At 38.1% G+C, this 27,199-nt stretch overlaps 1 protein-coding gene across 10 annotated transcripts in view; it reads left to right on the plus strand.

The window, feature by feature from the left end:
* The window catches only part of TMEM87A (transmembrane protein 87A), a 57,932-nt gene that overhangs the window by 26,625 nt on the left and 4,108 nt on the right, over window positions 1-27,199 (plus strand). For 3 of the 10 annotated variants that reach the window (XM_010339588.3, XM_074393813.1, XM_074393815.1), the window contains 12 exons: window positions 887-948; window positions 3,585-3,768; window positions 4,783-4,882; window positions 8,121-8,214; window positions 9,208-9,279; window positions 12,640-12,748; window positions 13,690-13,748; window positions 14,528-14,631; window positions 20,987-21,060; window positions 21,479-21,540; window positions 23,067-23,122; window positions 23,689-23,719. In XM_010339588.3, the coding sequence (XP_010337890.1) occupies window positions 887-948; window positions 3,585-3,768; window positions 4,783-4,882; window positions 8,121-8,214; window positions 9,208-9,279; window positions 12,640-12,748; window positions 13,690-13,748; window positions 14,528-14,631; window positions 20,987-21,060; window positions 21,479-21,540; window positions 23,067-23,122; window positions 23,689-23,719 (1,007 nt within the window). Of the gene's footprint in view, window positions 1-886; window positions 949-3,584; window positions 3,769-4,782; window positions 4,883-8,120; window positions 8,215-9,207; window positions 9,280-9,878; window positions 9,959-12,637; window positions 12,749-13,689; window positions 13,749-14,527; window positions 14,632-20,986; window positions 21,061-21,478; window positions 21,541-23,066; window positions 23,123-23,688; window positions 23,720-27,199 lie in introns of those variants that run through there. The other 7 variants (XM_074393812.1, XM_074393816.1, XM_074393811.1 and 4 more) reach the window with 5 other exon arrangements.

Here is a 27,199-nt window from a genome sequence, read left to right on the forward strand (position 1 = left end):
ATAATAAAATAGTCCATCTTAAAATAGTTTTTTAAATTACAGATAATCCTAAAATTAGTCAATAGTAAGGAAAATATGTCTTTCAGATTTATGTTGTTACTGTTACTTTTTCTGCCTTATTAAACACCTTGTTTTTATTAACAAATTATTTGAAAAATCTTAACTAGCAGGTTTTGGGGAAGTTCAATTCTGTGTTTATTGGATGTTGCTTTGCTTCCATCTGAACTTCTGAGTTATTTTTATTTTGGAATGAGGATCTAGGGTACATGATTGTGAAGCTGTATTTCAACCCTACTTTATCAGGGACAGCATCTTTTTTTATGTGAGTTAATTTAAATTTTTAAGTTTTTTTTCCCAGTGCTTTCATTCTGAAAGTGATACATGAATGTATTAAGATCACATAAAATTGAAGTCCATGAAAAAATACTAAAGCAATAGGAAAATACAGATGAGGAAGGATAGAAAACAAAGGCGGCAGTATGTAAAAAGAAAGTCCTGTAAAGCATATTTTAGTGATGTGTTGTAAGGAAAAGTATATATGAAATATGTTTAGAATTTAGAGCATGTGTGGAGTTGTTCCAGATGGGCAGCCAGAGAAGGCTGTGTGGAGGAAATATTCAATCTAGTCTTTAAAGGATGTGAGTGTGGAAACAAAAGAGCTTTCCCACTTCAGACTAGAGTGGAGGCATGGAAACCTGTGCAGGACACAGCATGAACTATGAGAACACTTAATGACTTTCCAAATGCTGTACAAATATAATGTAATATTGACCAGGATTGAAATTAACCAAGGAAATTCTTATTAATTTTATTATACAAATATTAGGCAATGTTGTTGTTTAATTTCTGCATCCTATAAATTAATTCTGAGGACTGTGTTTGGCAGTGACTGTTGAAGTGAAAGGTCCCTATGAATACCTCACGCTTGAAGACTATCCCTTGATGATTGTAAGTGATTTTATGTTCTTTAACCTCAGTATTAAATGATTTTAGCTTGAAAGGTTGTCCCATGTTTTGTGGCAGTATTCTTTTTTAACAAATTGTTTCTGTGCAATTCAGAAAACGTTGCTTGTGGTTGTGGAATTCTTTCTTTTTAGACTGGGACTTTGAGAGAGTCAGTATACCTTTATATGCCTCATTTTCTTATCTGTATGATGAAGGGGTATAATGACCTGGAAATACCTCAAAGATCATCTCACATTCTCTCTAGAACCCATAACAGGCTACTTTTTACTACAACTCTATCATTTCTGATCCCACTTTCATTAACTAAATGAGGCTGGGTGCTGTGGTTCACGCCTTTAATCCCAGCGCTTTGGGAAGCTGAGGCCTGCGGATCACTTGAGGTCAGGAGTTCTAGACCAGCCTGGCCAACATGGTGAAACCTTGTCACTACTAAAAATACAAAAATTAGCTGGATGTGGTGGCACACACCTGTAGACCCAGCTGTTCGGAAGGCTGAAGCTGGAAAATTGCTTGAACTTGGAAGACGGTGGTTACAGTGACCTGAGATCGTGCCACTGCATATTAGCCTAGGCAACAGAGTGAAACTGTCACAACAACAAAAAATTAACTAAATGGTGAAGCTCCCTTCTCTTTGGGGTGTGTGTGTGTGCGCGCACGTGCGTATGTGTGTGTGTACGTGTATGTGTGCATACATCTGTGTCTGAGAATAATATCCTTAATGTATTTTCGATTTCCTTTGTTCATATTCTCTTCTTCCTTTCCCTTTTAATAGTTTTGCTATTTTGTTGTGTTTCCTTGCCTCTAGATGTATCCTAATGTTCATGCCATTCTTCTTCTTCAGCGTTGTCTTCATCTATTTAATTTTAGATTGTGAGCTGAAATAGCTCCTTCTTTAAAAAAAAAAAAAAGGTGGCTCGGTGCGGTGACTCACACCTGTATTCCCAGTACTTTGGGAGGCTGAGGTGGATAGATCATGAGGTCAGGACATCAAGACCATCCTGGCCAACGTGGTGAAATCCCGTCTCTACTAAAAATACAAAAATTAGCTGGGCATGGTGGCACGCATCTGTAATCCCAGCCACTTTGGAGGCTAAAGCAGGAGAATCGCTTGAACCTGGGAGGCAGAGGTTGCAATGAGCCTAGATCGCGCTGTCGCCCTCCAGTCTGGGCGACAGAGCAAGATTCCATCTCAAAAAAAAAAAAAAAGAGAGAGAGTCTCACTCTGTCTCCCAGGCTAGAGTGCATTGGCATGATAATGGCTCACTGCAGCCTTAAACTCCAGGCTCAACCTGTCCTCTGTCTCAGCCTCCTGAGCAGCTAGGACAACAGGCATGTACCACTACGCCTGGTTAATTTTTATTTTATTTTATTTTATTTTTTTTGGTTTTTATTTTTTGAGACAGAGTCTCACTCTGTCACTCAGGCTGGAGTGTAATGGTGAGATCTTGGCTCACTGCAATCTTCACTTCCGGGGTTCAAGTAATTCTCCTGTCTCAGCCTCCTGAGTAGCTGGGACTACAGGTGCACGCCACCACACCCAGCTAATTTTTGTATTTTTAGTAGAGATGGTATTTCACTATGTTGACCAGGCTGATCATGAACTCCTGACCTCAAGTAATCTGCCCACCTCTGCCTCCCAAAGTGCTGGAATTACAGGTGTGAGCCACCATACCTGGGCTAATTATTATTTTTTGTAGAGTCAGGGTCTTGCTAATGTTGCCCAGACTGGCCTTGAACTCCTGACCTCAAGCAGTCCTCCTGCCTCAGCTTCCCAAAGCACTATTACAGGCATGAATTACCACGCTTGACCAGAAAAAGCTCTTTTAATATAGGACAGCAGGCTGGGTGCTCTGTATATATATATGGTATATATGTGTGTGTATGTATTATAGAGAGCACCTTTTATATGGTATGCCTATGTTACACATATATATATGAGAACATTCGCTCTTGAGGACAAGTTCATATGTTGTTCCTCTATTCAAGATAGTTCTTTCATATTTGCATTAAAGTCCAAAGGAATAATTATTTTAATTAATTTATTTTTTTGAGATGGAGTTTTGCTCTTGTTGCCCAGGCTGGAGTGCAGTGGCACCATCTCTGCTCACCACAACCTCCACCCCCCAGGTTCAAGCAGTTTTCCTGCCTCAGCCTCCCAAGTAGCTGGGATTACAAGCATGGCCACCAAGTCTGGCAAATGTTGTGTTTTCAGTAGAAGCGGGGTATATCCATGTTGGTCAGGCTAGTCTTGAAGTCTTGACCTCAGGTGATCCGCTGGCCTCAGCATCCCACAGTGCTGGGATTACAGGTGTGATCAACCACACCTGGCCGGAATAATTATTTTTTAACTAGAAAGTAGAATATATATTTTTGTGACTTGTTAAGACTGTATATATTGATTCAGGACAGGTACGGTGGCTTAACACTTGTAACCCCAACACTTTGGGGAACAGAGGTGGGAGGATTCCTTGAGCCCAGAAGTTCAAGACCATCCTGGACAACAGAGCAAGACTCCATCTCTTTAAAAAAAAAAAAATAGAGTATGTATTGATTCTAAATCTACAGACTTGGCTCTTGCCCTAATCCTCCTTTTTATCTTTCATCCAATTTTATAACAGTTTTTCATGGTGATGTGTATTGTGTATGTCCTGTTTGGTGTTCTGTGGCTGGCATGGTCTGCCTGCTACTGGAGAGATCTCCTGAGAATTCAGTTTTGGATTGGTGCTGTCATCTTTCTGGGAATGCTTGAGAAAGCTGTCTTCTATGCAGAATTTCAGAATATCCGATACAAAGGAGAATCTGGTAAGTAACCAAAAAATGTTTGTGGTTGGAAGGTGAGATGTGTGAAAATATTCCTAAGGTCAGCAGTCACTAAATAGGTCTAAGTTTTCAGTTACTTAATTGTTACAGTAACTTAAGCAAAATCACTGAGTCTGACTTTTTTTTTTAATCTTTTGAGTTCAGTGATGTAAGACTAATTTTGCTGAAATATGCTCACAAGAGTCACAAAAGTAGTGGCCTTATTGGGAGTGATTCTTAATTAACATCATCAAATCTCAATTTCCATTGATTTCTAAGGCACTATCATACATCTAAGAAAGAAAGTAAACCATGCCAATTTAATTGTAAGATGTCATTGATTGTAAGACACACCTTGATTTCAAAGATCTCAAAATATGGTGGGAAATTGCATCTAATTGATAAAGTATTGTCATATCAAGAAAATAGGAAAGTGCTTATGGTTTAATTAGGTGAACTGGTACTGACAGAAGTTGTTTTATACTGTAGTTTTTTGTGATTGCTTCATTTTTTCTTCTTGTCAGACCATTTAATTTAGTTATAAATATTATTGTGAGATAAATGGATTAGATTTTCCCTGGTCTTTGAAAGGTCTTGAAAATGAGTTAAACTATACATGTCATCAGGTGTGTACATGAGTGTGGTTTTTGCCTTTCTATGTGTAGCTGTATTTCACAGTTTTTAAAAATGGAGGAAATTGTTTTGATGCTACAAACTATTTATAAAGGATTAGGTATTCTGTTAAAGTTTTAGTGAATTTGGGGGCAAGTTGGGGAGGGAGCTGAGTTGAGCACACCCAGGTTGTAATACAGTATACAAGCTGATACCACTCATGAGTGAGATCGTAAGTGGTATCAACTTGTATACTGTAAAAACTGCAGAAGAGGTATTATTCTACTTTATTAGGACTAATACCAGTGCTTATTCTGAAGTGTGTAGAAATCAGCAGTCTGGTATTGGCATCTTGCCTGTTGCCAAATCTACATTATGGTGCCATTTCTCTTCTTTTTTTCATAGTCCAAGGTGCTTTGATCCTTGCAGAGCTGCTTTCAGCAGTGAAACGCTCATTGGCTCGAACCCTGGTCATCATAGTCAGTCTGGGATATGGCATTGTCAAGTAAGTGTTAACTTCCTGTATGGAAGAGCAAATTCAAGTGCTGATTAAAACAGTATTGCATGTTCCCGGTGTAGTGTTTCTGAAAGAGTTGATAAAATAAATAATTCTGAAACAAGAAAGGTATCTGAAATTTTGTAGTGTTGTAAATGTTGGGAAACTGTTAGTGTTTCATTTCACTTCCTAGGAGGAGCATCTGTAGGAAAACTTATAACAAATGGGATTGGAACACCAAACTTTTGTAGTAAACTTAGAGACTTTATACTTCCATAATATTTTTTGCAAATCAGATTTTTTATGGGAAACACATCCTTGCAGTTACTGTCTGAAAATATTTTTCTATCCAAAAAATTTTATTTTTATCGAGTGTCTTCTATAGGCATTCTTCAAGGCATAGTTCCAGGCCCTGAGGATATAGCAAGTAAACAGCAGACTTTGAGTTTACGTTTGTGGAGGGAGGGGACAAAGAGAAAATTGAAATAAGTGAGTAAAATATTTTAATATGTCAGTGAAAAGTGCAGTGGAGTAGGTAGTGCAGGAGCTAGAGCTTGCAGTTGTATATAGGGTAATCAAGGAGGGCTTCACTGAATGACATTTAAGCAGAGGCTTGAAGGAGGTGAGGGAACTTATGTATAGCCAAGGGAAGAGGTGCTGAGCTGAGATCAGATCCTATGTGTACTTTGAAGGTGAAACCAGTGGAATTTGCTAATGGATCAGATGTGTGATGTGAAAGAGAAGAGTAATTAAAGATGATCCCAACTGTTTTGGTCTGATCAAATGGCAGGTTAGAAATGAAAACTTACTGAGTTCCGGAAGACCTTAGGTGACTTAAATGTGGAGCAGGGGCAAGATTGGAGTTCAGTTAGATAACTGAGTAGGGAAAACAAAAGGAAGATGTTGGAACAGAGATAAAAGTTTGGGAGTCATGAAGATGCAGATATTATTTACAATGGTGAGGGCTGGGCGCGGTGGCTCATGCCTACAATCCTAGCACTTTGGGAGGCTGAGGTGGACAGATCTCCTGAGGTCTGGAGTTTAGGACCAGCCTGGACAACACAGTGAAACCCCATATCTACTAAAATACAAAAAATTAGCAAGGTATGGTGGTGTGTGCCTGTAGTCTCAGCTACTCAGGAGGCTGAGGCAGGAGAATTGTTTGAACCTGTGAGGTGGAAGGTTGCAGTGAGCCGAGATCACCCTACTGCACCCTAGCCTGGGTGACAGAGACTCTGTCTTCAAAAAGTAAATAAATAAATAAAATAAAGTCATGAGATTGGATTTGGTCACCAAGGAGGTGAATATATATAGAGAAGAGGTCCAAGGACTAGGCCCTTGAATATTTAATATTTGGAAGTCTGTAAGATGATGTAGAGTTAGCCCAGAAAATTAAGGAGTGACCAGTGAGGTGAGTATGAAACTGAACAATGTGTTTCAAGGAGGAAATGATTGTGTCAGGTGATCCTGATAGATCAAGTGAGAATTGACCATTGAGTCTTAACTACATGGAGGGTCATAGTGACCATCACAGGAATAGTTTTGGTGAAGTGATAGGGGCAAAAGCCCAATTAAGGAGAGTTCCACAGAGAATAGGAGGAGAGGAATTAGAATAATTGTATAGAGAGTTGTTTCAAGGATTTTTGCTTTAAGTGGGATTAAGTGGTGCTTTAAGTGCTTTAAGTAGCATTAAGTTTAGTTGTTTATTCATTTAAAGGAGTTTTGCTTTAAATGGGATTAGAGGTATGGGGAATTTTAATTCTTTTTTTTTTTTTTTTTGACACAGAGTCTCACTCTGTTGCCCACAATGGAGTGCAATGGTGTGGTCTGGGCTCACAGCAACCTCTGCCTCCCGGGTTCAAGTGATTTTCCTGCCTCAGCCTCCCCAGTAGCTGGCGTTAGTGTGATTACAGGTGTCCGCCACCACACCCAGCTGATTTTTGTATTTTTAGTAGAGACTAGGTTTCACGTGATCCACCCCCCTTGGCCTCCCAAAGTGCTGGGATTACAGGTGTGAGCCACCTCACCGAGTGGGAATTTTAATTCTTAAAACATATTTATTTAACAATTATTTGAGTGCCTCCTATATGCCAGGAAATACTCTAGGTTTCCAAGATGAATGGGGAGAAAATTCCCTGCTCATATGGAGTTTTTCCCAGTGTATAACAAAAAATATAAGAACAAATATTGGTAAGCCCTATGCAGACATGATTTAAGGCAGCCTATCTTAAACTACACTAAGGAATCACCTAAGGATTTTGTTAAAATGTGAATTCTGGTTGTGTAGAATTTTGAATCTCAAGGATCTAAGGCATTTCTCCTTCAAACAGAAGTTGCTCAGAAGACTTTTCAAATGTTAGGGTTTGAGCTTGCAAATACTACAATAGGATATTTGATTATATTAAGGAATTGTTAGAATGTTTAGATTTGATCATGGTATTTTGGGTATTTTTTTTAAAGTTTCATTTGTGGGCTGGGCACAGGGGCTCATGCTGTAATTCCTGCCCTTGGGGAGGCCAAGGCAAGAGGATCGCTTGAGCCTAGGAGTTCTAGACCAGCCTAGACAGCATAGTGAGACCTTGTCTCTATAAAACATTAAAAAAAATAGCCTGGTATAGTGGGACATGCCTATAGTCACCAGCTACTCAGGAGGCTGAAGTGGGAGAGTCGCTTGAGCCCAGGAGTTCAAGGCTGCAGTGAGCTGTGACTGGGCCACTGCACTTAGCCTGGGCGACAAAGTGAGACCCTGTTTCTTTGGGGCGGGGCGGGGGGGGAAGAAAGGTTCTTTTGTAGCCATTGAAATACTAAAGAAAAATAAAGTCCTCATTTATTGAAAACATTACTGAAATATGTCAAAGATAATGCTGTCTAGGATTTACATCAAGAGAATATGAAAGGGAGAAAACTGTAAGAGGTGTGCATGGGACAGAATTGGCCACAAGTTGATAGTTTTTGGGCCTTGGTGTAAGGTTTATAAGGGCGCATTATATGTGAATATGTTTCAAAATTCTCTAAGGAAAGTTTTTTAAAAATGCGGTAGCTGGGCAACAGATCTTAAGTTATAGTGTTTCCTATCTTGTTTTAAGATCATATGGTCTTACAAGTTTTTTTCTCTTAGGTGAATCAAGAGCGTGTTCTTTATTGCTTTAAATTGTTGGCCTGTATTAATTCACACGAGTTGCTGTTACTTAACTTGTTTTAGACTTTGTTCCATGTGGACTCAAGTATCTCTTTGCTTCCTCTTTAGGCCACGTCTTGGAGTCACGCTTCATAAGGTTGTAGTAGCAGGAGCCCTCTATCTTTTGTTCTCTGGCATGGAAGGGGTCCTCAGAGTTACTGGGGTTAGTACTGCTTAATCTCATTTTCTGTGGTCACTTCAATTGTATTGCTTACATCTTGACAGTGTGAATCGGAAATGTCTGTGGGCTTCTTTACTGTTTGCTATAAGTCACTTTTGGGATCTGATTTTCAAAATGTATGTATAGTTCATGTTTTCTTTTTAATCTTCGTATTAGAGCTTTGTAAATTTAATGTGTGTCCGGAGTGAATGCTATTCCACCTGTCTCCAGATGGGTAATCATTTTAGTTCTTCCTCCTAAGCAGTGGACTTACATTTTGTTTTTCTTCTTTTTCTAATTGATGGATTACAGACTGGAATTCTTGTATAAGTGGTAGACTTTGGAGTCATGCACTTACTAGTTAATCTAATCTAAAGTAACTTATTTCTTAGTCAACATTTGAGTTTCAAGACTTCTTTAAAAGGCAGCTAGTGAAGTTTCACACCATTTTTGAGAATTGTATAATTATTCTATTTGCCACGGAAGGAAACCAAAGCACTGGTATCTGAGTGATAAAGAAATTTATGTCTGGGAACAGTGGTGTGCACCTGTAGTCCTAGCTACAGGTGGAAGGAGGCTCAGATGGAAGGATTGATAGAGCTCAGGCTGCAGTGAGCCATGATTATGCCGTTACACTCCGGCAACAGAGTGATACCTCTTCCTTTAAAAAGAGAAGAAAAGAAATTTCTTTTAGCACTGGATTAATATGAAGAAGTAGGCTTCTCTAGGCCATTTCAATTATTTTCTTTTTTCAAAAAATAAATCAGACTCCACAGTAACCTATTAGATTCAAGATTGTAAATGCTGTAAACTTGGCTTTGCCCACAAGAAAACTGGGCTCAACGTGTTTTGCAATAAATTGCCTCTTAAATAAAACACTTTGTGGATGTAAATTTGCTTTTCAAATCACACTGTCCTCTGTATGTAATTTTCTTAGACTTTTAGCAACTTTAACCTTCTGTCAATTTCATTTTCTTTCTTCTGCTGCTGCTGTAGAATTTTTCTGATTCCTTGATTCTGATAGTAAACCTGGCCCTCTCAGCAATTGATGCCTGTGTAATTTTATGGATATCCTTTCAATAATGCCTATTGATTGAGTAATTAGGGTTATATAAAAAACATCTTGTATTTAAACTTCTGGAAACATGCAGCATAGTTTTTGAGACAGGTAATTGCCTTACATTTTATTTTGGGGTGAGCTCTTATTTGTAAACTCTTATTATATTACAGTTTTGGAAATTAATAATTCTTTGTATATGATGCAGTAATTTTTTTAAAATTTGAGAAAAGTCTTTTTAGACTTGTAGGTAAAACCACAATAATAGGAAATGATAGATTAGGATGGAGCTTATAAACATTAAAACTTTTGTGGAATATGGTCACTTAACATGGATCTTTATATGTGAAAAACTCTATGATAGTTAGCAGTATGTTTCATTGTTTTGAGATTGTAACTGGCAATTTATGTGAAATGCTTATAGCTGTATAGTCTATGTGATGGTTTATAAGAAGAGAAGAATAATTAAGTGCCAAGTGTTCTTTTTATTTTCTTTCAGTTCAATGTAAAAACATTCCAGTGATTCTGTAAATGCAAAATCATGCGGTGGTTTCTTCTCTGTGCCTCTCTAGACATCTGTTTTTCACCTCTTCTTTTTCTTTGTCTGCAGGCCCAGACTGATCTTGCTTCCTTGGCCTTTATCCCCTTGGCTTTCCTAGACACTGCCTTGTGCTGGTGGATATCCTTCTCGTTGGCTTGTTTGATGATGATCCATTTTCTCCCCTTGGAGATGGGTTTCCATTGATCTTTCTGCCAAGAGTGTTTATCAGTTTTGTTGATTACTCCTTAGTGTGGGAAATAGTGCATCCTAAGTCTTAACAACCTGAGGGTTCAGGTAAGCAGGGCTTTTTTTTTGTTTTTTGTTTTTTTGTGTTTTTTTTTTTTTTTCTTTTTTTTTTTTTTTAAAACCAAATTGGAAATTGGTGACTGTGGACAGAGCTCAAGATAAAATCTTTTAGCTTTTTTCTTTTAAATGAGCACTTCACCTTGATTTTGGTTGTATACCTAATCATTTAGTGTTAGAATCACTGGCTGTGCTGGTCCTGGTCTTCCTTTTAGCCTCGAGCAGTTATTAAATGCTTTGAAACTTATCAAGAGATTTTGGTCTTTAAAATTTGATTTCAGGAACTACATAAGGTGCTTTGATTCTTCTGAAACTCTGTGTAGGTTCAGCAGATTTTTTTCTTTTTTTCTTTTTTTTTTTTTTTTTTTTGAGACGGAGTCTCACTCTGTCACCCAAGCTGGAGTGCAGTGGTGCAGTCTCGGCTTACTGCAGCCTCCACCTCCTGGGTTCAAGCGATTCTCCTACCTCAGCCTCCCGAGTAGCTGGGAGTATAGGTGCATGCTGCCATGCCTGGTTAATTTTTTGCATTTTTAGTAGAGATGGGTTTTCACTGTGTTAGCCAGAATGATGTTGATCTCCTGACTTCATGATCTGCCTTTCTGGGCCTCCCATAGTGCTAGGATTACAGGCATGAGCCACTGCGCCCGGCCCAGATTTCACAGGTTTTAACCCTTATGGGGTGAGTGTTTTGTTCCCTCATTCAGAAGCTGACCTGAAATGGTTTTAAGACTTCTACCCTTAAGAATAAATAATTGATTCATTTACAGGCAGAGTCAACCAGCAGATAACAAACAGGCTTCTATTTGAGTAATCTTTTTCTCCTGCTCTTTAAAATTAAATGTATTTATTAGGGACTTGGCCTGATGGCTAAAGGATACAAGTTTTTGGACTTTACCTTATTTCGTATTTGTTTTGGTTTTTTATATATTTGATCCTATTTGCAGTTTTCAGTTATTACTGACTTGATAAATTGAGACTTGAGTGGGTTGCCATATAAGAGTTTTCAGTTAAAGTGTCCTCGGTCTAAATGGCCAAAGCTTTTCTAGATTAGTATCTTTCCAAGTGTTTTGTGAACCTCTACAAGCATTGAGAGAAGTAAAGAGAGAGGTGGGAATGACTAGGTAACAGCTATAAGGGCAGATCAAGTGCCTAATCCCTTATTTTTATATATACTCCTCATTCTAAAAATTGAGCCAGGCACGGTGGCTCATGCCTGTAATTTCAGCACTTTAGGAGGCTGAGGTGGGCAGATTGCTTCAAGCTCAGGAGTTTGAGATGAGCTTGGGCAACATGGCAAAGCCCCATCTTTACAAAAAATACAAAAATTAGTCAGGTATGGTGGCCTGTGCTTTTGGTCCCAGCTACTCAGGAGACTGAGGCAGGAGAATCACTTGAGCCCTGGAAGTGGAAGTTGTAGTGAGCCAAGATTGTGCCTCTGTACTCCAGCCTGGGTGACGGTAAGACCCTGTCTCAAAAAGAAAAAAAGAAAATTGAACGTGAGAGCAGATAACCATTTTTGTAGCCATCAATTCCTGACCTGTTTTTCTCTAGCAACTTCTATGTGAGAATAATATTCTGGAAATGGAGAGTCATTCTTTTTGGAATCGAACCATATGGGCTTCTCAACCAGTTGTAAGGTCCTCTTAATTCAGGATAGTGTAGGCAACTGCTGGCAGATTCCTTAAGATCTCATGAGGGGACTGAGTGTAGATCTCTGGGAGATTATAGGCACAAGTGTTAATTATGACCCTGAACTAGATTCGCTGGTTAGATGAGAACAGAGCTACCCACCTTAAAAGGAGAGAGAAGATAATGCTAACTCTTTGTTCCTTGGCTATTACTCCTATTCACTTTTATCTTCTACCATTTCCCTTTCTGTTTATTTTCTGTCTTTTTTGTTTATCTAGAAAGCCCCTTCCTTTCTCTTTTTAATATATTTTTTATCTTGTGATTGTGTACCTTCTAACTTTGTCCTGGTTCTGTCTTCTCTTTAATGTCTTACTGAAAATGATGACTTTCGGCCAGGCATGGTGACTCACGACTGTAATGCCAGTGCTTTGGGAGGTGAAAGCAGGAGAATCAGTTGGGGCCAGGAGTTCAAGTCCAGGCTGAGCAACATAGTGAGACCCCATCTCTACAAAAAAATTTAAAAATTAGCCAGGCATGGTGGCGCATGCCTGTAGTTCCAGTTGCTTATGAGGCTGAAGTAGGAGGATCACTTCAGGCTTGGTGGTCAAGGCTGCAGTGAGCCGTGATTATGCCACTGAACTCCAGTCCGGGCAACACAGCAAGACCCTGTTTTAAACAAAATAAAAAAAAAATTAAAAAAAGGAAAAGTAAAGAAAGTGATGATTTTCTTATTAATTGTGAGGTCTTTGTGAGATTAAGTGAGAATAAGAGAGCTGTAAGGCCTCTGAGAGATCTGTAAGTTTATTAGGATGACCCCAGATCCTCAAAGAAACCTGAAGACTAATTGACTAGCTTACTGTTTTTTCCCTGATTGTTGAATTCCTTGACCTGCAAACACATATTTATTAGCCTGACTCAAACAATGAAGCTGTTAAAACTTCGGAGGAACATTGTAAAACTCTCTTTGTATCGGCATTTCACCAACACGCTTATCTTGGCAGTGGCAGGTAAGTCTACGACTTTTCTTCTTGGAGTTCAGATGTGATCTGTTTAGAATGGAGATTCTTAACCTGAAAGACCATGGGTGGGCATAGAAAGTTTTGTATATTTCACTTGGGGAAAGGGTTCTTAGCTCTTGTCAGATTCTCAGAAGGATCTATGGTTTTTAAAAAGTTAAGAACCATTTGTTTTGCGTACAGTACCTGAACCTCGTATTTCAGCTCTTCATTTATCCCTCTTCTATTCGCATTCTTTTTTGAGGCATTCTTTTTCTTGAGGTTAGTTAGCTTAAGTGCCGGAGAGTGCGTCTTTTAGAAGACATTACCACATGTTTATTTAGTTTTATTAAATAGTTGTAGAATTTTAGAGTAGAGTACATTGCTATTATGGTGCATTATATATGTCAGCAAGCATATGTGAAAAATTAACATTAGGTGGACTATAACCTAACTAGGCTAATTTGCCTACCTCATGGCCCTTGTACCAGGAATAGTGAGATCTGATCTCTGATTGGAACTAGCTCTTCTGTTTATATTACAGTCATTTTGGCAATCTTTTTTTTTTCATCTGACCACCCAAAGAAAAATTAGCATTACTATACTAAGGATAAAAGGAAAAAAATTATATTGGTAATGCCGGAAATAGCTATATTTCCAATACCTTATTTTCCAGCCACGATGGTTACTGATATAGCCAGATGGCAAATAAAATCATTACCAAATTATTCTTTAAATACAGAAAGGATTGACCAGAGTATGTATCATGAGCCTTGCTGATAATAGGTATATAGTAAATTTGTATTGAATACGTTTGTTAAAATAACTGATAGAATTGTGATGTATTTGGGGATTTGGGGTGTGTGGGATTCCACTTAACCAGAAATGGGGGAATGTAATTGGGGATGTAAACTAGCATTCATCCTCTGACCTGGTTTTTCATTTACTGTTAGCATCTATTGTGTTTATCATCTGGACAACCATGAAGTTCAGAATAGTGACATGTCAGTCGGTGAGTTTTAAGCACATTTATGAATAATGTACTGTCTTATAAACAACTGATGATGTTGGTGACAGTGGTAAGGTTCTTTTAAGTTATATATACCTTATGAAAAATTAGGCCTAGTTCTCTACTCTGAGAGTCATAATGCTTCCCTACTCCTAAGTATTCTGTACTATCATGGTGCTTGGTATTATAGTAGTTTTTTGTTTGTTTAATCTGACTGTATTCTCCCAATATTGGGAGAGAATTTTGTAAGTTATAACTGTAGTATGCTGTAACCCAGTCCTAACTAAAAATTTTAAGAAGTCCAGAATACTAAATATTAAGTACCATTTGTATAAATAATACTAATCTGAATAGAAACTATGTCCTTAAGATCTGAGCTCAAAGACTGTGGCCAATAGGATTTCTTTAGAAGCAGCTAAGCCTCTATTTTGTTAAAAATAAATAAATAAATGAAAATGAAAATTATAACTTATACCAACCTGATGTAACTTTCTCTAACCCTGCATAAAACCCTTAAAGCTTCTCAGGCTGATGACAGAGCTTTCACAAATACTCTGTTCCATTGATGCCTTTTTTTTTTTTTTTAAACGGTAAGAACTACAAGGGCAAAAACTACATTCGTGCACTTTGTTTTCCCACACTTACCACAGTACTAAGCAAATAGCAGGCTCTTAGTAAATATAACTTGAATGGACAAATAAGTGACTTTTGTTCTATGCCAAAGGCTTTATGAACAAAGGGTTTAGATAATGTGTATAAATGTACTTCTCCCCGTTTTGTAGGACTGGCGAGAGCTGTGGGTAGATGATGCCATCTGGCGCTTGCTGTTCTCCATGATCCTCTTTGTCATCATGGTTCTCTGGCGACCATCTGCAAACAACCAGAGGTTCTCGGACTCTTCTGTTTATTCTGCTAACATGAGATGACCATGTCATCAATTAGGGGTGGTACACTGAGGGACAGTATCTGGGCTGTGTCATATAGTGGAAGGAACACTGGGCCCAGAATCAGACAAACTGGGTTCCTATCTCAGCTCTCTTAACTTACTTCATGATTTTTGGCATGTGGCCTCTGCACCTCTCTGGCCTTAGTTTCCTTTCTATGTAGTGAAGGGGGGTTAAACCAAGTGACATGAGGTTCCGTTCATCTCTGACATTTTGTGATAAATATACAGGCATACTGTGGAGATAAATTGCAAGTCTGGGTTCATATCATCATGGTAAAACAAATGCTTCAATAACATGAGTCATGTACGTTCTTTGGTTTTTCCAGTGCATATTAAAGTTGTGTTTACACTGTTCTGTAGCCTACTATGTGTGCAATAGCATTATGTCTAAAAAATGTACATACCTTAATTTAAAAACACTTAATTGCTTAAAAAAAATGCTGACCTAGGGGTTGGGCACAGTGGCTCATAATCCCAGTGGCCTATAATCCCAGCACTTTAGGAGGCCGAGGCAGTTGGATCACCTGAGGTCAGGAGTTTGAGACCAGCCTGACCACCATGATGAAATACCAAAAATACAAAAATTAGCCAGGTATGGTGGTGGACTCCTGTAATCTCAGCTACTTGGGAGGCTGAGGCAGGAGAATTGCTTGAACCTGGAAGGCAGAGGTTGCAGTGAGCCCAGATCGTGCCACGGCACCCCAGCCTAGTTAAACTACATCTGAAAAAAAAATGCTGACACACAAAGTGAGCACATTACTGTTGAAAATTGGTACCAATAGACTTCCTTGACACAGAGTTGCCACAAAATCTGGGAAGCACAATAGAATGAGGCACCATAAAACCAAGTATGCTTGTAAGTATTTGTATAATAAACAAAGGAGATAGATATATAATATGTTGTGTTAACCAGGCACAGTGGCTCATACCTATAATCCCAGCGCTTTGGGAAGCCAATGTGGGCAGATCACAGGAGCCCAGGAGTTTGAGACCAGCCTGGCTGACATGACAAAACCTCTTTGTCTCTTCTAAAAATGCAAAAATTAGCTGAGCATAGTGGTGCACACATGTAATCCCAGCTACTCCAGAGGCTGAGGCATGAGAATCACTTGATCCCAGAGGTGGAGGTTGCAATGAGCCAAGATAGTGCTACTGCCTTCCACCCTGGGTAACAGAGCAAGACTCTGTCTCAAAGAAAAAAAGATAAAATTGTGTCACTTATAGCGAGTTTCTCCTGTCTAGTGTCTAGAAGGAAAAATTCCGTAACCAGTAGCCCAGCTCACTTTGTAATGATAGAAAGCGTAAAATTAAAACCTACGTAACTTTGAAATTAAAAATCCATGTGAATTTGATTTGTCCAACTATAGGCACATTTCAGTCATTTAGGAACTGCCTATCTTTATTTTGTGAATATTTATGCCTTCCCCCTGCCTTTTCCCCCCTCATTTGCATTTAAACGTTAAGAGCCTATATATATATATATATATATTTTTTTTTTTTTTTTAGACGGAGTTTCGCTCTTGTTACCCAGGCAGGAGTGCAATGGCGCGATCTCGGCTCATCGCAACCTCCGCCTCCTGGGTTCAGGCAGTTCTCCTGCCTCAGCTTCCTGAGTAGCTGGGATTACAGGCACGCGCCACCGTGCCCAGCTAATTTTTTGTATTTTTAGTAGAGACGGGGTTTCACCATGTTGACCGGGATGGTCTCGATCTCTCGACCTCATGATCCACCCGCCTCAGCCTCCCAAAGTGCTGGGATTACAGGCTTGAGCCACCGCGCCTGGCCAAGAGCCTATATTAAACCCCCATACCACCAAAGAAGGAAAAGGATAAGATGGTATAACTAAATAGTTAATTTTATAAACAGACTTATCAATGAAAGATTAAGATAGAAAATAGGTGAAATCCTTTTACTCCATGAAAATGACCTTGTTGTCATTTCAAACTATGCACTTTATATGTGTTTATCAAAAAAAGTCAAAGAATAGAGAAAAGTCACAAAAGAAATGAGATCTGAAATCACTCTGTTTAGAAAGAACATTACATTCTGGACACCCTTCTTTTATATTAGCCTGTTGATTTTCTTACTAGCTATATTTGTGTTTAAATATTTTCCCTTCCTCAGTCATTAAAAAATGTTCTTCATTACCTTCCCTCTTCCTTTTTTCCCTTTTCTTTTAAAACATTGCCCCCATTCTCCATGACTTCAGTGTTAACTGTGTATTATAATGTGCCTTTTCCCTGTTCATGTATGGAATCTTCCTTTACTCTTGTAACAGTACATTGCGGAGATTCAGTGTAACAGATTTAATTCAACTCATTCATTTTCATGGATAGCATAAACACCGGACATATGTAGTTCAGTTAAATTAATATGTTCTCTTATTAATGGGCATTTGGGATATTTCCAATTGAGGTGTGTCAGGGTCCTCAAGACCACCCTGATGTTCAGATATTTACTAGAAGGTCTCATGGGATACAGCATATAGTTATACTTACAGTTAAGATTTATTACAACAAAATGGTAATACCAGGTAAGAGTCTGGAGAAATCTGTATTTTCTTTCTTATGTTCTATCCCTGTTCTGCAGAAGTACATTAAGTCACTCTTTTCCCCAGCACCAAAAATGTAACACATTGTTTCTGTCCAGGAAGCCTGATTAATGCTCAGCACTCAAGATTTTTAGGGCAATGTTAATATGTGACAGTATGCACAGACTATTGCCAATGAGGGAAACCCATTTGCATCTTCAGTGTCCAAATTTTTTACTGGGACTCAATCACATACTGTCTCTGTTGCTGTTTTAGTTTCCAACCCCTCCTGGCAGTCAGGTTAATACCATTTCTTTTGGAGGTCAGAGCTGAAATAGCATGATCCAATGTCCTTATCTTAAACCATACTGTTAGACTGTCAGCCAAAGTCCCCAGGCAAATAAAGACAGGACATTTTATGGGCATAGAGATTACCTCACATTAGTTAATGAAAGTTAATTTCTCACTACACACTTGTACGTGCTCAAGACATATTTAATGAGTAGGCTTGGATTTGTTAGGTTAAAGGGTATGTGTATTTTTAATTTTTAAAATATTTCCAGATTATGTTTCCAAAAGAAACCTGAAAGAAATTGCGTATTTAACAACAGTGGTATGGGAGGGATTTTTTTCTTCTTCCCTCATTTTATTTCGTATCATTTTATTTAATTTTGGCAGATTTGGTGGATGAGAATTACTATTGCTACTTTTTGCATATAAGGGTTGTAACTTTAGCTTATTTTTTAATTGGCTTATTGATCATTGTCTCCATCCATTTTGTGCTGCTATGCAAAATACCACAGACTAGCTTGTTTATAATGAACAGAAATTTGTTGGCTCATAGTGTCAGCATCTGGTGAGGGCTTTCTTACTGGGTCATCACATGACAGAAGGTGGAAAGGCAAGAGGGAGAACCCACTCCAGAAAACCCTTTACAGCTAGTGCTCGACTTACGACCACGATGCGTTCCGACAGACCGGTCATAACACGATTTGGTCGTAAGTTGAGTAGGCTATATGTACAGTACTGTGAAATGATGTTATAAAAATCTTTAAGTCACATTTTATCATAATTTTCATTCATTATTGTTATATATCATAATTTTCTTTGTTCATTTTATGCTATTTGTATCATCTCTACACCATTTTGTTTCTTATTTTTACATTCGTCAGGTTTAAGTAAAACACTGCATTACCAGTACAACTGATTTAATATTTGCAAAACATACAAAATTACAAAATACAGGTGCATATAAAAATACAAAATACAGGTGTAAAAAATACCATAGGAAACATTTTCCCAATTGCAAAACATATCAGAATGTATAAACATGTACAAAACACAAATTGCTGTACCGAGTCTGGGATAACAGTTGAAATGGTGCACGCGGAGATGGTAGTGCTGCCAGAGGCTGGTCCTCACTGTCGTACGCCCAGCTGGGCCACGTTTGAGCTGCCAGAGGCGGAGCAGTCATGGCTAGCTATTGTGGTTGTAAAGTCGAATGGTCGTAAGTTGCATAGGTCGTAAGTCGATCAATACCTGTATATAATAGCATTAATTCATTCATGAGGGTGGAGCCCTCATGACCTAAAAGCCTTCCGTTAGGCCCAACTCCCAACATTGTCACATTGGGAATTAGGTTTCAACATGAGTTTTGGAAGGGACAAACATTCAGACCATAACAATCACTTATGTATTGATTTGTAGGAATTTGTTTATTTTGAGATGGGGTCTTGCTCTGAAGCCAAGGCTAGAGTATAATGGTGTAATCTCGGCTCCCTACACCCTCCATCTCCTGGGCTCAAATGATCCTCCCACTTCAGGTTCCTGAGTAGCTGGGATCAGAGGTGTGCACCACCACACTGGGCTAATCTTTATATTTTTTTGTAGAGACAGGGTTTCACTGTGTTGCCCAGGCTGGTTTTGAACTTCTGAGTTCAAGCGATCTGCTTCCCTCGGCCTCCCAGGTTGCTGGGATTACAGGCATGAACCACCATGCCAGGCCCAATTTGTAGGAATTTCTATTGTGTGCCAGTATGTTGTTTGTTGTAAGTATTGCATGTATTTCCTGACAGTTAATTGTCTTTTGATTTTTTACACTTTTTTTTTTTTTTTTTTGAGACGGAGTCTTGCTCTGTCACTCAAGCTGGAGTACAGTGGCGTGATCTTGGCTCACTGCAACTTCCACTTCTGAGGTTCAAGCGATTCTTCTGCCTCCGCCTCCCAAGTAGCTGAGATTATAGGTGCCCGCCATCATGCCTAGCTGATTTTTTTGTATCTTTAGTAGAGATAGGATTTCACCATGTTGGCCAGGCTGGTCTCAAACTCCTGACCTCAAGTGATCTGCCCTCCTCAGCCTCCCAAAGTGCTGGGGTTACAGGCATGAGCTACCACGCCCAGCTTTTTTTTTTTTTTTTTTTTTTTTTTTTTTTTTAAATTGAGACGGAGTTTCTTACTGCCCAGGCTGGAGTGCAGTGGCGCATTCTCGGCTCACCGCAACCTCCACCTCCTGGGTTCAAGCAATTCTCATGTCTCAGCCTCCCAAGTAGCTGGGATTACAGGCATGTGCCACCACGTCCGGCTAATTTTTCGTATTTTTAGTAGAGACAGGGTTTCACCATGTTGGCCAGGGTGGTCTTGGTCTCTTGACCGCGTGATCCACCCACCTCGGCCTCCCAAAGTGCTGGGATTACAGGCATGAGCCACTGCACCCAGCCCCAGCCTTTTTAATGTATATTATGCCCAGCAACCTTCCTGTTGCTATATTGTTCTGATAATTTCCACATTTTCTCTTCAGATAGGTTTTTGTCTAAAGTAATGATTATGTTTTCCTTTCTTGCCATATAATCTTCCTGCGTCTGTTTGATTCATACGTTACTAGTTTGGCCAAGCCCTCATGTATAATAGTGAATAGAGTCAATGACAATGGGCCTTCTCATCTTTACTCTGACATCAAATGCTTCTCATATATCATCAACTATGATATTTACCATAGAATTTGTTACCTTTTAATGATTTATAGATGTTCCCTTCTATTCCTAGTTTATTAAGAATTTTGATCATGTAAGGGAAATTTAAAAACAAGGTAGAATGAAAATAGTAGGTAACAATAAAATGGGAAGTATAGAGTGAGGTCAAAGCTAAAGCATTCTAGGAATTACCTGTCTGCTTTGCTGAATCTCTTGGAAGTTGTTAAGGAAAGGCATCTGAGATACACCAGATCAGGCCTTCGTCTTCTGAGTTCCCCACTTGTAAACTGAAATTTTTAATTACCTGGAATAGGCCTCCCTTCTCTTAACACCCAGTTTGAAGGCTGTGATTTTAAATTAAATGAGAATTTGCCTAACTCTGTTTGATACGTAAGAATGAACATTTGTTAAATGCCTGCTAAATGTAACAGGTATTGTTCTAAGCACCTTATTTATAATGACTTACTTTTACAAAACACCCTTATGAGTAATGTTTTATTACCCCCTTATTTACAGATTAGGGAACTAGGTACAGACAGATTAAGTAACTAGTCTAACGTCAAAGGTAGTGTTCTAGCTCAGTGTGCACTCATAAATACAATAATACTGTCCTGCTTCTCTCTTGCTAATATAGGCAATTAAAAGCTTTCAAATGGGGAAGAAATTTTATTATTAAACTGATTTAATTAATTACTATAATTGCAGTGTCAATAATTAGTTTTGTAAAATGCAAATAGGATGGCAGTTTTTGAAGTTCACTAATTTTTTTCCTTCTGTTCTACTTTGGTTCTGTTAGGTTTGCCTTTTCACCATTGTCTGAGGAAGAGGAAGAGGATGAACAAAAGGAACCTATGCTGAAAGAAAGCTTTGGTAGTGATAAAATTCACCTTTGATTAGTACTTTAAATATCTTTTTATATAAGTACGTTACTTATTTTATAACTGTATTGTTCCCATATTTAGTGTGGGATGAAGTTAGGGTAAAGAAAATAAGGGTGTGAATCTTAAGATGAAGCCATGGTAAGTTTAGTAAGTAATTGCATATTAAGTATCTATTTTACTTGCTGGAAGTGAGCTAAAATTTTTGCTTTGAACTTTCTAGCATACATGTAAAGATGGAGAAACATCTGTTGTATACTTCACAAGTGTTAGCAAGCCTAAAATAAAACTGATAAATATGTAACCTCGGGGCTTTTAATTTTGAAAAAGAAAAAAAAAGTTCTGGATCCATTTTGCAGTCGTTGTTGGTCTATTCACAAAGTTAACCAGTGTACATTTATTTTCTACAGAAGGAATGAAAATGAGAAGTACCAAACAAGAACCCAATGGAAATAGTAAAGTTAGCAAAGCAGTAAGTATGACTTTTCCATTATTCTGTGTTCTTTGCTTCATCTTCCAGCCCTCAGTAGAACTATTAGAAGAAAATAGGAGGAAAGCTCCATGACATTGGTCTTGGCAGTGATTTTTTTTGTATATGACCCCAAAAGCAAAGGGAACAAAGCAAAAATAGAGAAGTGAGAGTACATCAAACTATAAAGCTTCTGCACAGCAAAGGAAACAATTAACAGAGTGAAAAAACAACCTACAGAATGGGAGAAAACATTTGCAAACATTGCGTCTGTTAAGGAGTTAATATCGAATTTATATAAGGAACTCAACTCAATAGCAAGAAAACAAATAGCTCAGTTTAAAAATGGGCAAAGAACCTGAATATACATTTCTTAACATATGACCTACAAATGATCAATAAGTATATGAAAAAATTTTCGTCATTACTAATAGGGAAATGCAAATTAAAACACCTCACACCTGTGTGAATGGCATTTGTTTGTTTGTTTGTTTGTTTTTTGAGACAGAGTCTTGCTCTGTTGCCAGGCGCCAGGCTGGAGTGCAGTGACACAATCTTGGCTTACTGCAACCTACGCCTCCCAGTTTCAAGCAATTCTCCTGCCTCAGCCTCCTGAGTAGCTGGGATAATAGACATGTGCCATCACGCCCAGCTAATTTTTGTGGTTTTTTTTAGTAGAGACGGGGTTTCTCCATGTTGGCCAGGATGATCTCGATCTCTTGATCTCGTGATCCTCCCGCCTCGGCCTCCCAAAGTTCTGGGATTACAGGCGTGAGTCACTGCTCCTGGCCCTGAATGGCATTTATCAAAAAGAAGAAATAACAAGTGTTGGCAAGGTTATGTAAAAAAAGGGAACCCTTGTACACTGTTAATAGGAATGTAAGTTTGTATAGCCATTATGGAAAATATTATGGAGGTTCCTCAAAATTAAAAATAGAACTACCTTATGATTCAGCATTTACGTTATTGGGTATATATCTGAAGGAAATGAAATCACTATGTCACGGATAACTTGCACTCCACTCTCATGTTCATTGCAGCATTATTCACAGTAGCCAAGATACAGAATCAACCTGCATGTCCATCAATAGATGAATGGATAAGGAAAATGTGGTGTATTTAGATATACTGTGGAATACTATTTAGACACAGAAGAGAAGGAAATCTTGTCATTCACGACAGTGCGAAGAAGCCTAGAAGATACTGTGTTAAGCAAAGTAAGCCAGGCACATAAAGACAAATACCACATGATCTCACTTATGTCAAATCCAAAAAAGTTGAAATCCTAGAACCAGAGTGTTGAGTGGTGGTTACCAAGGGCTGTGAGAGAATTGGGGAGATGTTGGTCAAAGGGATTTTTTTTAAAGTTTTTAAAAATTAAAATATTTGACTTTTCTATCAGCAGTCCCATTTGTGAATGTACTACTACAGATTTACGAAAGACAAGATTTAAGACCTTTATGTCCTTACTTGAAATGTGTTGCATAGTGCATTTTAGTAACAAGTAGCTAAAATTTGTATGTTCCCAGCAGGAAGATGATTTGAAGTGGGTAGAAGAGAATGTTCCTTCTTCTGTGACAGATGTGTAAGTTTTTGAATGATTACCACAAGAATCCTATTTCAAAGTTAGTATCTGTGACACATGTGTAAGTTTTTGAATGATTACCACAAGAATCCTATTTCAAAGTTAGTACCACTTTGTTATTTTAAATGAGCAAGTTAAAGAGCATACTCATGAGAATACACGATACTGAAAAATAATTAAAAGAATAGTAATAATCTGCAAACAAAAATAATTGGGTTTATTCATTCAGATGACATGTCTGCTCAGAAAGATTTGGCTATGTAGTAGATCTTAAAATGAATGGGATAATCCTTTTGAAAATTTTTAGTTCCTTTCCAAGGCCATAATTTTAATGACATATTGGTCCTGTCACATTGCAAAACGTGTTTTTTTTCCTATACAGTTTCTGTAGCTGTTGGTTATTGTATTTGCTTTTTTTTTTTCCCTAAAAGGGCCATTAATAAAATGAAAATCTTAGATAATTGTAAAAAAGCTTTAAAATTGCATTAATTATTCCAGTGTTTTTTTATGAACCATTTATGGCGTTGTTTTACATTGTTCAATTGAGTATTTTTCTCTCTCTGCAGAGCACTTCCAGCCCTTCTCGATTCAGATGAGGTTAGTATTCAAATCATGTGCATAAATTGTTTATCTAGTAACTAAATAAAAAGTCATGAATCATCTGTTCAGAGAGATTCTACTTATTGACTCAGTAATGGCCTGAAAACTAAAGTTTATATAGTTTAAAAAGATAAGAATAGAAATACTAATAGATTTCAAACATTGAAGAATCTTTCCTTTTTTGCATCTGTCTATATATGTTCCACTTTTTTAAGTTACATGGTCAGACTTCACAATATTTTTGTTTAAATTTGGTAGTAAATACAGTACCCTTCACCATCTAGTACTTTTGTCTGCAAGAAATGCAAATTTAACCTTAATCTGATGGTAGCAAAAATAATAAGGAAAAATACTGAGAAAGAAATATAGTGGACCAAAACAAAATATAAATTGTTACCTGTTATTTAATATTATCTATGTCACTACCTTCTTCAGATAGTAAGGATTATAATAGTACCTCTAATATTTATGTTTTTAATCTTTTACTTTGCCTCCATACAGTTAATCTAGAAGACTTCACATGAAGTCTTACATTAGAATTGTGGGCCAGGTGCAGTAGCTCATGCCTGTAATCCCAGCACCTCAGGAGGCTGAGACAGGAGGAACACTTGAGATCAGAAGTTTGAGACCAACCTGGGCAACATGGTGAAACCCTCTCTCTACAAAATGTACTAAATTAGTGGGACATGGTGGTGCACACCTGTAGTCTGGCTACTTGGAAGGCTGACCTAGGAGGATCGCTTGAGCCCTGAAGGTGGAGGTTGCAGTGAGCCAAGATCATGCCACTCCAGCCTGGGTGAAAGAGTGAGAACCCATTTCAAAAAAAAAAAAGGAGGGGAATTGTGGCCTGAGTTCATGGAAACTAGTTCTGGACATGTTCTGAATATTAGGTCATTCTAGAATTTTTTTTTTTTTTTTTTTTTTAAATTTCAAGAAGCCTTTTGCCTGATTCTGATTCATTGTGTTGAATTGGCTGCTAAAATTGATTTGTTCATTTCCCACTGACATGATATTTGACACATCATATACAGTATCAAAATTCCTTAGCTGTTCTATGCATTGAAATAATTGAAAACTCTACCATTCAGATTTGAACCTAACTACATAACACTTTGCTTTCGGTGGTATATTCTACTGTTGCCACATCTCCCTCTTGAGGTCTTCCTCTGCTAATTATTCACCTTTAGGGCTTCCCTTTGACTTCAGCTCTTCATGAGCTGCTATAACCAGAGAGGGCTGCTTAAGCGAAACCTGATTGTGCCCTTCATAGGAATGCAAGTTTACTATAGTAGTTTGGTGGCACTGAATGCAGCCATCTGTTATATTTTCCTCTGAAAAAACTGCAAGATTTTTAAAGTATACATAAGGCGTTTTTGTGTAAGGAAACATAACAATGAAATCTACCCTCCTAATTGCTTCAGTGTACATTACATTATTGTTATGTATAAGCACATATTATACAGCAGATCTCTAGAACATTTTCATCTTGTTTAACTGAAATTTTATACCTGTTGATAGCAACTTTTCCTTTTCCTCTCCCCCAGCCCCTGGTATTTACCATTCTACTTTCCTCTTGTGAGTTCTATTTTAGATAACTTTTATCAGTAGAATCATGCAGTATTTGTCCTCCTGTGGCTTGCTTATTTCACTTAGCATAATGTCTTCAAAATTTAGTTAAGTTGTAGCATGTGTCAAAATTTCCTTCCTTTTTAAGGCTGACTAGTATTCCATTGTATATATGTAACATGTTGTCTTCGTCCATTTATCTGTCAGTGACCACTTGCCTTATTTCTGTATCTAGGCTATTGTGAGTCGTGTTGCAGTGAACTTGGGAGTACACATTTTTCTTTGAGATCCTGCTTGATTTCTTTTATGTATATATATAAAGTGGGATTACTGGATTATATGGTAGTAGTTGTTTAAATTTTGAGGCACTTTGGTGCTTTTTTTCTGTAGTGGTTGCACTACATATTTTACATTTCCACCAGCAATGCACAGGGGTTCGAATTTCTTTATTTGCCAACATTTGTTACTTTTTGATTTTTGATAAGGGCCATCCTAACAGGTGTGAGATGATACCTTGTGGTTTTGGTTTGCATTTCATTGATGATTAGTGATGATGAGCATTTTTTAATATACCTGTCAACCATTTGGATGCCCTCTTATGAGAAACGTCTATTCCGGTCCCCGGCCCAGTTTTTAATCAGGTTAGTTGATATTTTTGCTGTTGAATTGTAGGGGTTTCTTACGTATTTTGGGTATTAACCCTTATCAGATATTGTCATATGCCACATTTCCGTCGGCAGCAGACCACATATATGACAGTGGTCCCAAAAGATAATAATACTGTATTTTTTTTTTTTTTTTTTTTTTTTTTTGAGACGGAGTTTCGCTCTTGTTACCCAGGCTGGAGTGCAATGGCACGATCTCAGCTCACCGCAACCTCCGCCTCCTGGGTTCAGGCAATTCTCCTGCCTCAGCCTCCTGAGTAGCTGGGATTACAGGCACGCGCCACCACGCCCAGCTAGTTTTTTGTATTTTTAGTAGAGACGGGGTTTCACCATGTGGACCAGGATGGTCTCGATCTCTTGACCTCGTGATCCACCCGCCTCGGCCTCCCAAAGTGCTGGTATTACAGGCTTGAGCCACCGCGCCCGGCAAATACTGTATTTTTACTGTACTTTTTCAATGTTTAGATATCTTTAGATACCCAAATACTTACCATTGTGTTCCAGTTGCCTTTGGTATTCAGTACAGTAACATGCTGTACAGGTTTTTTTTGCCTAGAGCAGTAGGCTTATACCATATGGCCAAGGTCCATAGTAGGGTGTATAACATCTAGATTTGTGTAAGTATACTCTGTGAAGTTTACACAACTGTGAAATTGCCTAATGATACCTTTCTCAGAATGTATCCCTGTCATTAACTGATACATGACTGTATGTGGTATGGAAATATTTTCTCCACTTCTGTAGGTTGCCTTTCAGTCTGTTGCGTGCTTCCCTTGCTCTGCAGAAGCTTTTTAGTTTGATGTAGTCCCATTGGTCTGTTTTGTTCTTGTTGCTTTCTGCTTTTGGTGTCATAGCCAAGAAGTCATTGCCAAGGCCAATTTCAAGAAGCTTATGTTGTCTTCTAGGAAGTTTCAAGTAAGCTTGAAATTGGCCTTGGCAATGATTTCTTGTGATTTCAGATCTTATGTCTAATTCTTTAATTTGTTTGAGTTGTCTTAAGTCTTTAATCTATTTTGAGTTGATTTTTGTATGTAGTGAAGATGTGTTACTTTCATTCTTTCTCATGCAAATATTTAGTTTTTTTCAGCACCATTTGTTGAGGAAACTGTCAGTTTCCCCACTGTGTAGTGTTGTCTGTCTTTTCGAAGACCAGTTGACCATATATGTGTATTTTTATTTCTGGGCTTTCTATTTTGTTCCACTTGGTCATAGTGTATGATTCTTTTAATATGCCATTGAATTCTGT

This window comes from Saimiri boliviensis, chromosome 2 (genome assembly GCF_048565385.1).
Source record: "Saimiri boliviensis isolate mSaiBol1 chromosome 2, mSaiBol1.pri, whole genome shotgun sequence".
NCBI lineage: Eukaryota > Metazoa > Chordata > Mammalia > Primates > Cebidae > Saimiri > Saimiri boliviensis.